Raw genomic sequence first — 13,504 nt, 5'->3', positions numbered from 1 at the left:
ATGGAGTACAGAATGCTTTAATTATTCATAGCCTCTGGGCTGCATACCCACTTCATACCCCACTTTTGTAATCTATAACTTGATTCTCCAAAAACAAATCCATATTTCATGTGAGACTGCATCACAAAATACAGACTAAAGCATCTGAAAGGAAAACAATCACAGGATTAATGGACTAGAGAGAACAGGTTCTAATTTATCAGGAAATTGTTTCTGAAAGGTGGGGAGGAGGAGAGGGGAGGGGGTGGGGGTGAGACCAGGAATCTCTTACATCCTTATTTGCATTTATTTGAACAAGAGCTCTTGGCTGTATATCATCAGTTTGACCTATGTAGAGCCAAAGTGTGCATAGCTGTGTAGCCTAACAATTCCCTCCTGCGTATGCACTGGAGCTGGGAAATAATAGAAAGAGAACTCAGAGAAAGAAATAGTAAAATATATCTGGCCTGTTACTCATCAGTTCCCACTACTCTCACTTTACTGTGGAACTCAGGCCTCCAGGCAATACAATCGAAGGAAAGAGGAAAAAATGTAGTCTTGTTTTGCTCTGCACAGTTTTGTCATCTAAACAGTACTGCTTATTTTGGCCATACTAATGGATCTTCAGTTTCACAACCAGTCTCATGTCAGAGGCAGAATGCCCTAATTCATCTGTGTATACTGACAAGTAACATTTACTGAGCACTGAGATGCAAATAGTGCAGAATTTCACTAAACCCAGAGAGATGCTGTTTTAGACTTTCAACATAGCAGATGTGAATCTGGGGAAAGGTCCAATTTGACAGTAAGTTACCTGAGAGACCCTCAAATAAAGCTGAGATGTGTGAAATTCTTGAGTCACCCATACAACACACTTAATGGTACTGAAGGAAAAAAAGCAGAAATTAACTTCATGTATTCACTGAGAAATATTTAATCTGAAAAGATAAAATAAGTATTTCAAATTTCTTAGAGAAAGGCTTTATATTAAGTTATAAGTTATCAGGCACATGCATGCAGTCTGTACGTGGCAGTACAGCTGAGCATATTGCTAGAGTGAAATATACTCCTAACTTTTGGCTTTTATGGAAGACTCCTGATTTTGTCTTTCAGGCCATTCCCTTCAGTTTGAACCAAATCATACACCACAATCTTTCTGTTTACGTTTTCTGTATATCAACAGTCTAGATCTCTGGCCAGCTGGCCCTTTATGAAAGCAATGATTGATGTAACTTTTCACAATATAGAGACTGAGTAACCTGGGTCACATCTATCACATAGTCAATCACCTTGTAAGAAGTGCAAAAAAGAAAAAGTACACTTCACTTTTTAATGCTTAAAGTAGTTATTATTATTTTTTCCCAAACTGTAATTTATCATGAATATCTGCTCATACCATTTTAAATGCATGGTAGCAAGACAGGTTTTAGCATTTTTCTGTGTAATTTACATGAATTTAATTTTATTATATATCAACTTTTATCCCTGTGCTTCAAGAGATTTCAAATGGTGGCTATGTCACTGTATATGACAGAAAGATGAAGTTACTGAGCCATGTTACTTGGAATAAGCACCCAATGTTTTTCCCTCCTGCTCTACTGCCTTCTTTGCAAGAACAGCATCTCACTCTGCATGTAGCTAGGAGTTGCTTTTGAATGGAGACTCAGCCTGCTGTTATTAGAGAAGGAAACTTAGGAATGGCATTGCCTGAGTGTTATGAGGAACACTGTTACACTTATTTTCCTTCTCCTGAGAATGTATCAGTAATAAACAGAAACTGATACTCCTACCAATGTGACGGATAACAGCTTGCACCAACATGAGCAAAGATTCGGTGTCACAGAAGTGCAACTACCTGTGTTGTGCTTTCCTTTTAGGTTTCAATGATTTGAGCAAATGCTGGCATTTTTTTGCCATACAGAGAACAGTATGTTGAGTTCCCTAGGAAGGAGATGCCTGCTATTAAAACAGCAGTGACAGCTTGTTCATAGATGAAGCACATCCCTACATGGCAGAAAATTCAAAATCCCTGTTGACTTTAATAAGGATGTTACAAACACATAGACTCAATAAGCTTCCATGCGATCAGGTCCTTGGGCCATCTCTTCCCACTGTTCTGCCCCAAAATGTCTGCAGTTTTCAGGTCTGATGGGTCATACAAAATGAAAGTGTGCAGGGTGGCAGGGAGGGGAGAGAAGGAACCCAAGATACTAAAAGGGTCATTAATACAGCTTTGGAGGGAACTTCCTCATTGTCGAGATTTAGATCCCAGCAATGAACTGCAGCACTCTACTTATATTCATACAAATAGTCAGTTATTAAGTGGGATATGTACTTGTCTCTGTTTTCTAATAAAAGCAAAATGACATGCATGTTTGTCCTACGTATTCCTTTACATTAGTGTATCTCTTTTAGGATTCAAAAAGTGTAATTTTTTAAAATTTCTTTGCTTAGGGGATGCTGATGGAGAGCTGATAGCTAGACTTTGTGGTCAGGCTGCACCATCTGTGCCACTAGTCATAGCTGCTCCCAAGATCTGGGTACACTTTGTAAGTGATGAAAACACAGAAGATAAAGGATTCTTGGCCCATTACACATTTGAAGGTAAATGTCTTGATAGACTGTTGCCCTTGCTGAATGAGGTACTTCTGGGAATCTTGTCATTCGTTTGGCAATACTGAAAATACACACTATGGAATCAGCTCTCAAAGAGGTCCTGAAAAGTTACACAGAGCCTGCCACTATTTATATCCATCTAAACCAAACATATGCTAGCAATTGAACTTTCAGATTTATTTTCTGCTTCACTATTCCCATTCCCTGGACGGCATTTGAGTTTTTGCAATGCAGTGCAACACTCTGAACAGCTGGTTTCTCCGGGGAATAGGGATGTAACAGGTAACACCAGCCAAGTTTGACTTATTTCAGATAGGCCTCCAGAGTGCTAGCATGGCTGAAATGAATTCTCCAGCTTGAACCTTTGCACTCATTTTGAAATCCACTTAAAGCCATATCAATGCAAATTACACCACTTCGCTATTTACATGCCAGCACAACTATTCTTCCTGTCACAGATTAATTTAGCCTTGGTGCTTATCTAGACACATCAGAAAGTGTTTGACTTTATTGTGTTGATCCAAGAATGGCACTGGCTTGCTTAGGAGTCTGAGATAAATAAATGGAAGATAAGGTGGATGAGGCAGCTGTAAGTGTCAGCTGGCAAAGGTTTTGCAGAGCTATATTAGGTATCAGACTAAATACAAAGCTTCAAGGTCATTACATCTGTCTACTCACTATTCAATTACAAAGATTTTAAAACTTGGATTTTACCAGACAAATTTTTCATCTTTACCTATATCAGTCCAACTTAAGTATACTTTAGTACTATTATAAGCTGAATAATCTTCCAGTAATTTGATTATAGTGTTCAGTTACTAACCTGTATTGAAATGTTACTTTTTTTCTTCAGCCTGTGGTGGTATACAGACAGGTGAAAGTGGAGTTATCTCAAGTCCTAACTACCCAGAGCCTTATAGCAACCTGAATCACTGCTCCTGGTTGTTGGAAGCCCCTGAAGGTGAAACCATCACTGTGAGTAACACAATGCCATGATTGTGTGCACAGCTGGCAGCGTGAGAAGCACCTCTGAGTCTTGAGGAACAGGTTTGCGACAATTTGGAGTATCAGAAATATGGAGGAATTAAATATCAGCCCATCCACCTTACCTAAGAAAGAGGGAGAAACAAAGATAACACAATCAGACTAGACTGTGCTTTTTGAAAAGCAGAAGTATTCTAGACTAATCTGACCTCAAAATATAGCACTGATTTCACCTTTAAATAATGACTTCCTATGTTTAGGAAACTAAAATAACTGATGTTATTAGATGTGCATGGATATTCTCACTATCATGAGAATAAACATGAGGCTGAAGTTTTTTCATCTCTGCAGAAAAATTAAAAGCCACTAGAAAGTTACTTTCTTGTCTTAATGGTTAGTCTGGAAAATAATATTGCTGTTGCAAATTCCATCAATGAGATGCTGCTCTTGTTTCCCAGTAACTATTAACATGCTGCCTGAGGTGCTACTTTCTTGAGTCAAACTGCTGAGAGACCAATTTAATCACGTTTATGATGAAGCAGTGTTAAACTTCACCCACTGAATTATACGACTGATGCTTTGGAGAACAGGTCCAATCAGTGGCATTTGTGGCTCAGATCAGAGAAATATCTGAAAAGCAATTTTGTAAAAACACACTGCAGATTTTCATAGATAATGTCTTTCACTAATTTCCCTATATGTTTTCTTTATTTACAGCTACAAAGGCATTTCTTAGAAATGCAAACCCATAGCCCTAATTATTCTGCTTGCATGATATTCTGATCACTGCCTAGGTGCTTACTTTAGGATTATTTTAGTAGAACACAAAATTCCTGTTTATTCCACAAATTTGTTTAAAGTGGAACTTATCTTAATCAGGAGGAAGTACCTTTCTGTTTTAAAAGGACTGAGTAGCAGCCCCCTCAGTGAAGGCAGACTGTATAAGGGTATAAGCTGCTAGTTTCAATTGCTGGTAAAGTTCCAAACTTAAAACATTTGAGCTAAATTTGTATTTGGTCTTTGCCTCAGACAGAGTTCTTTTGGAAATGAATACACACAAAAGTTACAGGAAGAAGTACTACGTATTTGCCAAACTTTTCCACAAAGACTGCAACCCTGGAACTGGTGAAAAAACTTGTTGGAAGAGGCCCAGGCAGTCATTAGTATACATCAATATTTCAACATCCACAAATCCAGGAGTCTACTGGATCAGCAATCTCAGTCTTTGAACTGGAAATCCTACCCATGTGCCTATCACTCCAAGGACAAACAGTGTCAGTGTGGGAGGGAGGGAGGGTCAGAAGCTGCCTTCCCAGCCCAGTCTATTTATGTGATGCATCCAGGCCTACAGGAACCAAGCATGCATCTGTTTCTCTCACATTTAATGGAAATAAGCATTATTTTTAGCAGCTGTTAAGTATTCCGATTCAAAATAATAGGAAGAAAAAAAATCCATGTCTTTCTGATTACGTAGCTACTTCTATTTGAAGGTTCAACTTCAGATTTCATGACTGGAACCATAAGAGCAGAAAAGTGGTTCAACACCTGGGCATACTCAAGACAGTTTTGAAGCACATACTTCAAACACATGGTTAAGTCCCAATAATGCCACTTTTGAACTTGTGCATTCCTCTTCCATTCCTGTCTTTGTGCTAAGTAGCTGCTGTTTACTTATAGTGGCAAGATTCCAAGCCATACTTTCAGGAGAGTATCAAGGTGAACTGATGGTTGGAACATCTAGGAATCATTGTGCTAGGATGGCTATGGGATCTGTCTGAAATTGCTCAAACCTCTCTGCTGGTGTGGCTGGTGTTAGCTCCTGAATGTTGCTTTTATGTGTTGCAGCTTACTTTTACAGCCTTCCATGTTGAAAATCATTCGCTTTGTAAGTGGGACTCTGTTACTGTCCTGAATGGTGGCTCTCCTGGGTCTCCTGTCATAGGAAGGTATTGTGGAAACACATCCCCTGGGACTATTCAGTCTGGTTCCAACAAGCTAGTTGTCATCTTTAACTCTGATCACTCAATTCGAGGAGGTGGCTTTTACGCAACGTGGACAGCAGAATCTCTAGGTGAGAGAAAAAACACTGGTTTTGTCAGGTTTAACATAGCAGTGCATCATGCCTGTGTAGCCCTTTTCAACAACAAAATGAAATAGGATTCCTTCTCTTTAATTAAGTTTGAATTAAAGAACAAAAGAAATACATGCCAACATCTTCAGCATTCCTGAGAAACCACCACTAAAAAAGTTTTAAACCAGTGTTGTCTGATCTCACACAATGAAATCAAATTTGGACTGATTTTGTACTTTTGAAGCCTTACTGGCAGTTTCTTGATATCTGTAAATGGATACCATGCCCATTATCCACCCATAGCAGTGGTATCTATTGGCAGTGATTATGAGACATTTAATTTCTTGAATAATAATTGTTTCACAGTTTGATTTGGTTTAAACACTTAAAACTAGAAAGAGGATAGTTTCAAAACAGAAACGCAGACAGAACTTCTCAAAGAGTACATGTGACAACAGCCTAAAACTTTTCCAATTTAGTGGAGATGTTGGTACACTTTTGAAGGTGGTACACATGCAGGATTGAATTGGTACATTTTAAACAGCTACCTTTCCTCTTTTGAAATTATCATCTCTCTGGATTTAAAAAAAAAAAAATTATCTTACCACCTCACCATTTGCATCTCACTACCTCTGTACAGAGCAGGTTCCCTACTGTCACTTCCATCTGCAAACCTTCCAGCTGCTGCTAGTCAGCTTTCCATCAGTTAATGATCTAGCAGTATTCATACAGTCAGCTGATGGAGTGTCTTCTTAAATATATCAATAGTCTGTGCTTGCATGACTGTATGCTATCACTTAAACAGGTTTTTGATGCTTTTCCCTGCTGTCTCTGGGGTTTCATGTGCAAGGAAGGCCACTCTTCAGTGATGTAGCAGACATTAGCATACACATGCAATGTGCATAGTCAGTATTCTCTCTGTGAAAAGAGATTTATTTTTTAATATACCTGGTTTCCTTTCCTCTGCTTTCTTCTCATTTATCTACTGCAAATCTCTATGTTTTCATTGTATAGAATGTGTGACCAAAACTTGGCCTCATATCCTTCTAAACACAATTGCCATTTCTGACATAGAAGAATGAAAAATAAAATTTTAATTTTAAAGCTAATATACATTTTTAAATAAGAGGAAAAAAAAGTAGAATGTTATAAAGCCTTTTTTGCTCTTTATTCATCCTTTTATTACATCACCTCTGAAATAACAGTGGATTGCTAGTACTATACACATAGCCCTAGTAAATTATTCTTGGCATGGTATCTGTAAGTATGTTTCAAATTAACTGAACTTATTTTGTATAAGAACATGAGCTGCCACAGAGCCATGATCAGCTATTTTCCCTTATAAATGAATCTGTTAACAATTTTTAAAGGCATGTTTTTCAGCCCTCTCCATAATCCCACTGAGATCCACAGGGATGCCTGGGCTGGAGAAATGACCATTTTGCCCTGGGTAAACGGATGTAGCTAGAGTAGATTCACATGTGGAACTGCAATATTCACATGTGGCTGAGTGAGGAAAAAAAAGGGTTCAGCTGTGGATGGAGGTTGTTGGGGTTTTTTGTTTGATTGATTTTTTTTTTTTCCTCGGGGTGCTTTTCTGAACAGCTGTCAGGGTTGTGTGCATGATGTGCATGCTGTGGGGTGTGGGAAGGAACCTGCACAGTCTCAGGAGAAGCTCCTTATTAATGTATTTCTGACCCTTACTCTCTCTCTAAGGAATACTCACTTCTAATTGTCAGGAGTATATAGATGGGTCAGAGCAAAAGGGTTTGAACTGGTAAGGAGCTTGTGAAGGAGAGAAAGTGAAGTACAAAGAGAGACCTTCTCTAGAGTGTAACCACCTCCCTGATACAGGGGTGGGAGAAGGAAAGTTAAATAAAAGAGGGGTAAATGAAGTTTGAATGGGTGTCAGGGCCTTCCTCTCTCACTCTTGCAGCCACAAAAGCAAGCAGCCATTCAAACCTGACAACAACAGGAAATATTTGAACATTTCTCCCACCTGTTGCTATTTTTTCCAGGATGTGGTGGAACCATTCATTCAGATAATGGTGTGATCAAGTCTCCTCATTGGCCTCAAAACTTTCCCATGAACACCAGATGCACATGGACCATCATTACACATGAAAGCCAACATTTGGAGATGAACTTCCACAACAACTTCCAAATTCCCGATAGCAATGGAAGCTGCCAGAGCAGTTATGTGAAGGTAAAGTAATTGTTGGCATTAGATCAGCAGAGCAGTGTTTTAAGCAGTCATGATTCCAGAATCCCATTTTGCCATTGTCATGGTTAGGATTGTCAAGGCACAAAACTCAGGAAATATAAACTGAAGTCATTGTACCAAGACAGTATGCCTACATACAACCGGCTTGTATGTATTTTTAGTTTTTATCAGTTCTTGAGGTTCCACCTCCAGCAGGGTCCAATCAGTCTACATGCTGGCCCAAAAATAAAAAATATTTTAAAAGTACATATAAGTTCAGAACCAGGAAATAATGAGGAAATATAGTGTAATGAAAAGACCTTTTCAATTACTCCAGTGAGTAAAAAAACAGGAATGTGGCACTATAATTCTACAAAACTTCTTTATAAGTGTGTAAACTGTCCAAGCTGCACTACTCCTTCTTTTTTAAATCTCAAAAAACAAAGATAGCATTCTTATCTTTCACAGGTTGCCACTTGTTTTCAAAGTGTTAGAGTGGAGTGGACATTCTTTGAATTTTTCAGCGTCATCTTTTTCTCAGGCATTTGGCATGTGTTCAGTGGTTTTGTGCGCATTTTCTCCATGGCAGTACAACTCCTACTTGAAATAAAGGGCAAACATAATTTGACAACATGTAGGAAGACTTGAGCAGCTGTTCATCTGATCTATACCTACTAAATTACAAAACACAGTTGCACTCAGTTTTTAATGCTCTGGGAAAAATACTATTAGATTTGTCTTTTTATACGCTGCTTCACTGATTAACTGGTGTAATATGTTACAATAAACTTCACTAATATGAAAGTCTTAATGCCACCCAGTAAAAGTACTTTAATTTCAAATTTCTAAACTGTCCTGAATGATATGGTCAAAACTATGTCAGTTTGAGATTTTCCATAGAGAAATATCTGAAATTTTTGCTGATGTCCACCTCCATTTCTGAATATCCAATTTGACACGTATTAAGGTGTCTGGATATGAAAAAGTGTGGAACAGGTGTTAAGTTTCTTCCATTCATTCCAAGCTGAGCAACCAAAAAAGAGAAACCCAAAATCAGTAGTGACTTTGCAAAATCTTGGCCCGACCACAGACTGTTTCTATTAATCCTTTGAGAATCCGTTGCCTCAGACACCTGGCCAGGTGAATGAGGTGATTCATATGCCTACACTTACAGACTAATCCTTGGCTAACCCTTCCTAGGATGGTTGCTTAGAGCAATCATAATTTCATATGGTTGTTCTAGTTCCACTGGACTTCTTTCAAACACATGATTTAAAAATTAAATATTATTTTATTTTAGTATCTTTTTAGTATAAAGTACCAGTAAAAAACCTGTTCAAACACATCTATAAAAAATAAATTTATTATTACAGTAAATATTTTTTTCTTTTTTCTCAAAGCAGATATTTTAAATCCTTGGCAATGAACATCCTGCTTCAGGATATTATTTAAGCACCCAGAAACATCAAACATTTATGCCTATGTTTCATTTTATATGTGTGTTGAAATTCAGTGCTTAAACTGTGAGCCTCAAGTACATGTTTAATAAAAACCTACCTAAACCTGCACGTGCTCCTTGAATGCGTGGTTTGATTGAGCTTAAATTGGCTATTGGTGCAGCTGAAGTAATTTTTTAAAGTGTGTTTTTCTTTACTATATTTTTTGTGACTTTTTATTTTGTTAACTGTCTCCATTATTTTATACTTGTTGTTGAACACGAATGCAACATAACAAAAACTGGAATAATTTTTGATTAGCAAGACTGGTTATTAAGGATCCAGCTCCTCCAGTTTGATGCCTCTATATACTCTAGCATGACGGCTTTGATTTATATTGTCTTATGAATAAATAAGGATTACATTTAATAATTCATTGTATACACGTATATTCATATTCATAGGGTGTATGGAGATAAATTAGCAGAGACAAAATGGAGGTAAGTAATGATGTGCATAAAATCTTTTTGTCTGGTTCCCTGTACCTAAAGTATGTTGGCTCTGTTATCAGCAGGGGTTCAAGCCAATGGCCTCCAGAGGTCCCTGGCAACTTAAATTATTCACTGTGATTCACTCCTTGGAAAAGTCTTTTTGTCTCCACTGACTGTAGAGTGAACAGAGAGTGATTAACTACAATTTAGATCTGTAAGATTTAGTGAGAGATGAATCCTACCCCGAGTCTATGGAAAGAACAATTGCACATGCAATTCCTAGTGGGTTCCCACAAACTACATGGGCTTTGAAAGCACTAAACTGTTTCCAATCTGGGCTTGTCAGGTGTGGAGAGGAAATAATGAAGAAGCAGCAGCTTTGTTAACCACAGGATGTGGAAGTTCAGCTCCTGATCCTGTTGTTGCTCCAGACAATGTGGTAACTACAGTATTTCAGTCTAAGGATACTCCTGGGCCAGGTTTCTCTGCATCTTTCATAAGCAGTAAGTAATATTTAAGCCAGGTGACTGCTCTATTAGTCCATTTTGGATTAGTTTGATCTGTGTGTAGCAATTCAGACCTCAACAAGGCATTGAAGCCTCTGCCCAACTTTTGAAACCAAGAGTTTTCTTACTGAACGCAATGGAGCTACTGTGTGCTCCAGTGTTGAACTTGCCAAAGATCCTCCATGCAGCTATAACTTTGTAGCTACTCTTAGCCACCTTTGCCTTTTCAGTGTGCCAAGAAGAAATTAATAGGCTTTAAATTTTAAGAATTTGTTTTTCTGTAGTTAAACTGCTTGGGAGCTAAAACCATAATCTTCTTTAAAAGGAGAAAGTATCTGCTCCTCCTTTAGAATTTTTATCTCTATTCTTCTTTTCAAGGCACATGCTGAAACTGTGGTAATTTCTCATGTGTATGGTGTAGTCCATGCCATTCACATAAACTGCTCTCAGGAGAAGAAACTACTCTGTCCTTTGCTTTGCTTTTTTGTATTTGCATTGTATTTCATGCAGTTCAAGTGGCATTTCTTGGTTGGGCCTCTCCATTTCTTTAACCATGGCATATGCTTTGTGATGGTCAAACCCACCAGAAGGGTAGGAGGTAGTGCTCAATTACCATCAGTTGTTTGGTTTTTTGGTAGGATGCTGCCATAGGAAACCACTTTCCCTTCATTGTATTCAGATTAAACGGTGAGAAATTAAGTGCTTAGAGAAAGACACAATTGAAGTGTACAGAATTCTGAATGGAAACTGCTTTTGTTTTTATGTCTGCACTGATGTTGTCAGTAACAACTAACAACCTCTTGGTCGAGACAATCACAGGCTTTGTATGCCTGTTCCTAATCTTATACCAGAATTTCACTGTGCACTGCACCCTTTTAAGCCTGTAGCTTAAAATAAAAAGAAACCCCAAGGCCATGCAAGTTATTAGGATCAGAAGGAGCTCCATGAAAGTTAACAGTTCTGTGTGCTTGAGAAATTCTGGGTGGCAAACCTTTCCTGCCTCTGCGTATAGAAAAGCAACCCAGAGATGGCTCAACAGCAGCCTGCATCCTCCTGGCTGTCAGGCATGAAGTAAGAATGGTACAACTTGGGCTGATGGTACCACACTGCTGATGTGCCCCAATAACACATCCAGTTAAACAATATTGGCACGTACTAAGGGATTTTGAAATATGCAGGCTCCAAACCCATAAGAACGGCAGTGCTGTGTCCTCCTGGTCAGTGGGCTGAGGGGTTTTGGTCTGATCTTAACCAAGATAGTCCAAGATACTGTGTGAGGCTGTAGGTTGGAAGGCCCTGTATTTCCCAAAAACACCGCTCTGTGTGTGTAAGACTTACTTTTGCCATCATGATATACTTTTATTGACCAGCCTCTTAAGGAGAGATGAGGTCCTTATGTACATTGTTGGTTTTCTCATTGCAAAATTGGAATGATGCTATCACTTGGATTATAACTGTGTCTTATTTATTTATGTTTGCAGGATGCGGGGTAAATTTCACCAGCCGTGAAGGTCGTATCATCTCTCCTAACTATCCTAGCCGGTATGATAACAACTTGAACTGCAGTTATATCATAGATCAAGGACTACAGTCACTGGTGATCCTAGAGTTTGAGACTTTTCACTTGGAAGGTAAGTGGTTCTTCATAATTTCATTATATACTATGAAGTGTAACTTCTTACTTGAAAACATATGAGTCATGGAAAATGGCTGATGTTTTAATTTGCTGGTCCATTCTGAAAATCATTTACAGACAAACATTTGCAGAGATACTTTCCAGAGTTCAGTTTTGCATCACTGAAGGCTTCCAGAAGAATGAAGATAGATCTCACCTGTTAAATATCTTGCAGAAATGGAGTTGGGAACTGCCAGGTACTTGGAGTATAAACGTGACTGTGGCCAATTTGGGTGTTTGTTCCTGCTTTTTTTTATCACCATTGAGTCTTATAATCTTTTTGATCTTAGGCCAGCTGTTTTGCTTTTCAGTGCTTCTGTTTCTTTAACTGATAACACGGACATAAATACACTCAGGTGTTGTACAAGGATGTATGAACATATAAATGCGAAACTAGGTGAAAGACTTTTTTTGTATCAAATAATGAAGTCAGAATATAGCCACCTTTTATTTTCTTTTTAAGTTTTCAAACTGTTTTGAATTCAAAAGTATTCTGGTCCAAAATTAATTTAGGTCTGAGACAAAGATTTGATTTGATATGATCTTATCTGAACCATCTTTATTATCTCATGATACAAATGGTTGATTTCAGAATTATTTTTTTAAATTAAATGTAAACCACAGAAATTACATAATTTCTTCATGTAGAAGACATTATTGATCAGCAGACATACTAAACATTAGGCTGAATCAGATTATTGCCATTTTGACACTTATCTATAAGTACATTACTGATTGTATTCTGTTTGTGTGTTCAGTTAATTTATAAATGGATTCAAGCTTTTATTATCAAGAAGGTTAAAGCAAAGGTATAAGTGATACAGACATAATAATAAACATAGGCTTAAATAAATACTAGAAGTACTCACTTCTTGCAGGACAATTTGCTCCTTTATTGTTATAGGCTTCCTTAAGCTACACAATCTAGAAGTCCTTAGTCATGAAATAGAAGAATTTTGGATATGAGCTAAAGAACATCTAGTTATAAAAGAGGAAGTATGCCACTTTCCAGTAGCTGATTATTAATATTATTCACAAAATCTTAAAATACAGCCCTGTAGCAAAGAGAAATTCCCTGGGTTTAAATTGGAAAGAAGATTGAAACCACCATCTTCCAGACTACCATGCAGAAGTGAAAACTTATTCAGCAGTCCCACTGAATATGTTTAGCAGGTGTGCCTAAGGATTTCCAGCATGAACTCCTTTAGTTCTTTTGCACATGCAGGGCAATGTTTAGCAGCATCTGTTAAAAACATTTCTAACTATTCCATATGCAAGGAAGCATTGCACCTGCTTAGATCGTTGCTGAGTGTGGCCTATAAAATCCTAAATATACTAGTACAGATGTACTGGATTGGGTTTTTAAAGTTTAGCTATGTGCCCAATTAACATAATTTTCTACCTATTTGACCTCTCAAAAGAAATCCAACTGTTTTTTTCATGGTTGTTTAGTAATGAAATGAGCTATCTAAAATAATGCCAACAAGGCATACATATCTCATTGACTTTAACTGGTTGAGATATCTTTTCTAGAAAATGAGAA

General features: G+C 37.8%; 1 protein-coding gene across 1 annotated transcript in view; it reads left to right on the top strand.

Annotated features, from left to right (window-relative positions):
• The window catches only part of CUBN (cubilin), a gene marked incomplete at its 5' end in the record, with an annotated part of 64,011 nt that overhangs the window by 24,483 nt on the left and 26,024 nt on the right, over window positions 1-13,504 (top strand). Inside the window, 6 exons of the mRNA XM_010163058.2 lie at window positions 2,434-2,583; window positions 3,449-3,570; window positions 5,425-5,650; window positions 7,669-7,856; window positions 10,127-10,283; window positions 11,768-11,917. Coding sequence (XP_010161360.1) covers window positions 2,434-2,583; window positions 3,449-3,570; window positions 5,425-5,650; window positions 7,669-7,856; window positions 10,127-10,283; window positions 11,768-11,917 — 993 coding nt within the window. The remainder of the gene's footprint in view (window positions 1-2,433; window positions 2,584-3,448; window positions 3,571-5,424; window positions 5,651-7,668; window positions 7,857-10,126; window positions 10,284-11,767; window positions 11,918-13,504) is intronic.

Source organism: Antrostomus carolinensis, unplaced genomic scaffold (assembly GCF_000700745.2).
Source record: "Antrostomus carolinensis isolate BGI_N321 unplaced genomic scaffold, ASM70074v2 scaffold12112, whole genome shotgun sequence".
NCBI lineage: Eukaryota > Metazoa > Chordata > Aves > Caprimulgiformes > Caprimulgidae > Antrostomus > Antrostomus carolinensis.
Note: the sequence above shows the minus strand (reverse complement) of the source record. Positions and strands in the feature narration are given on the sequence as shown.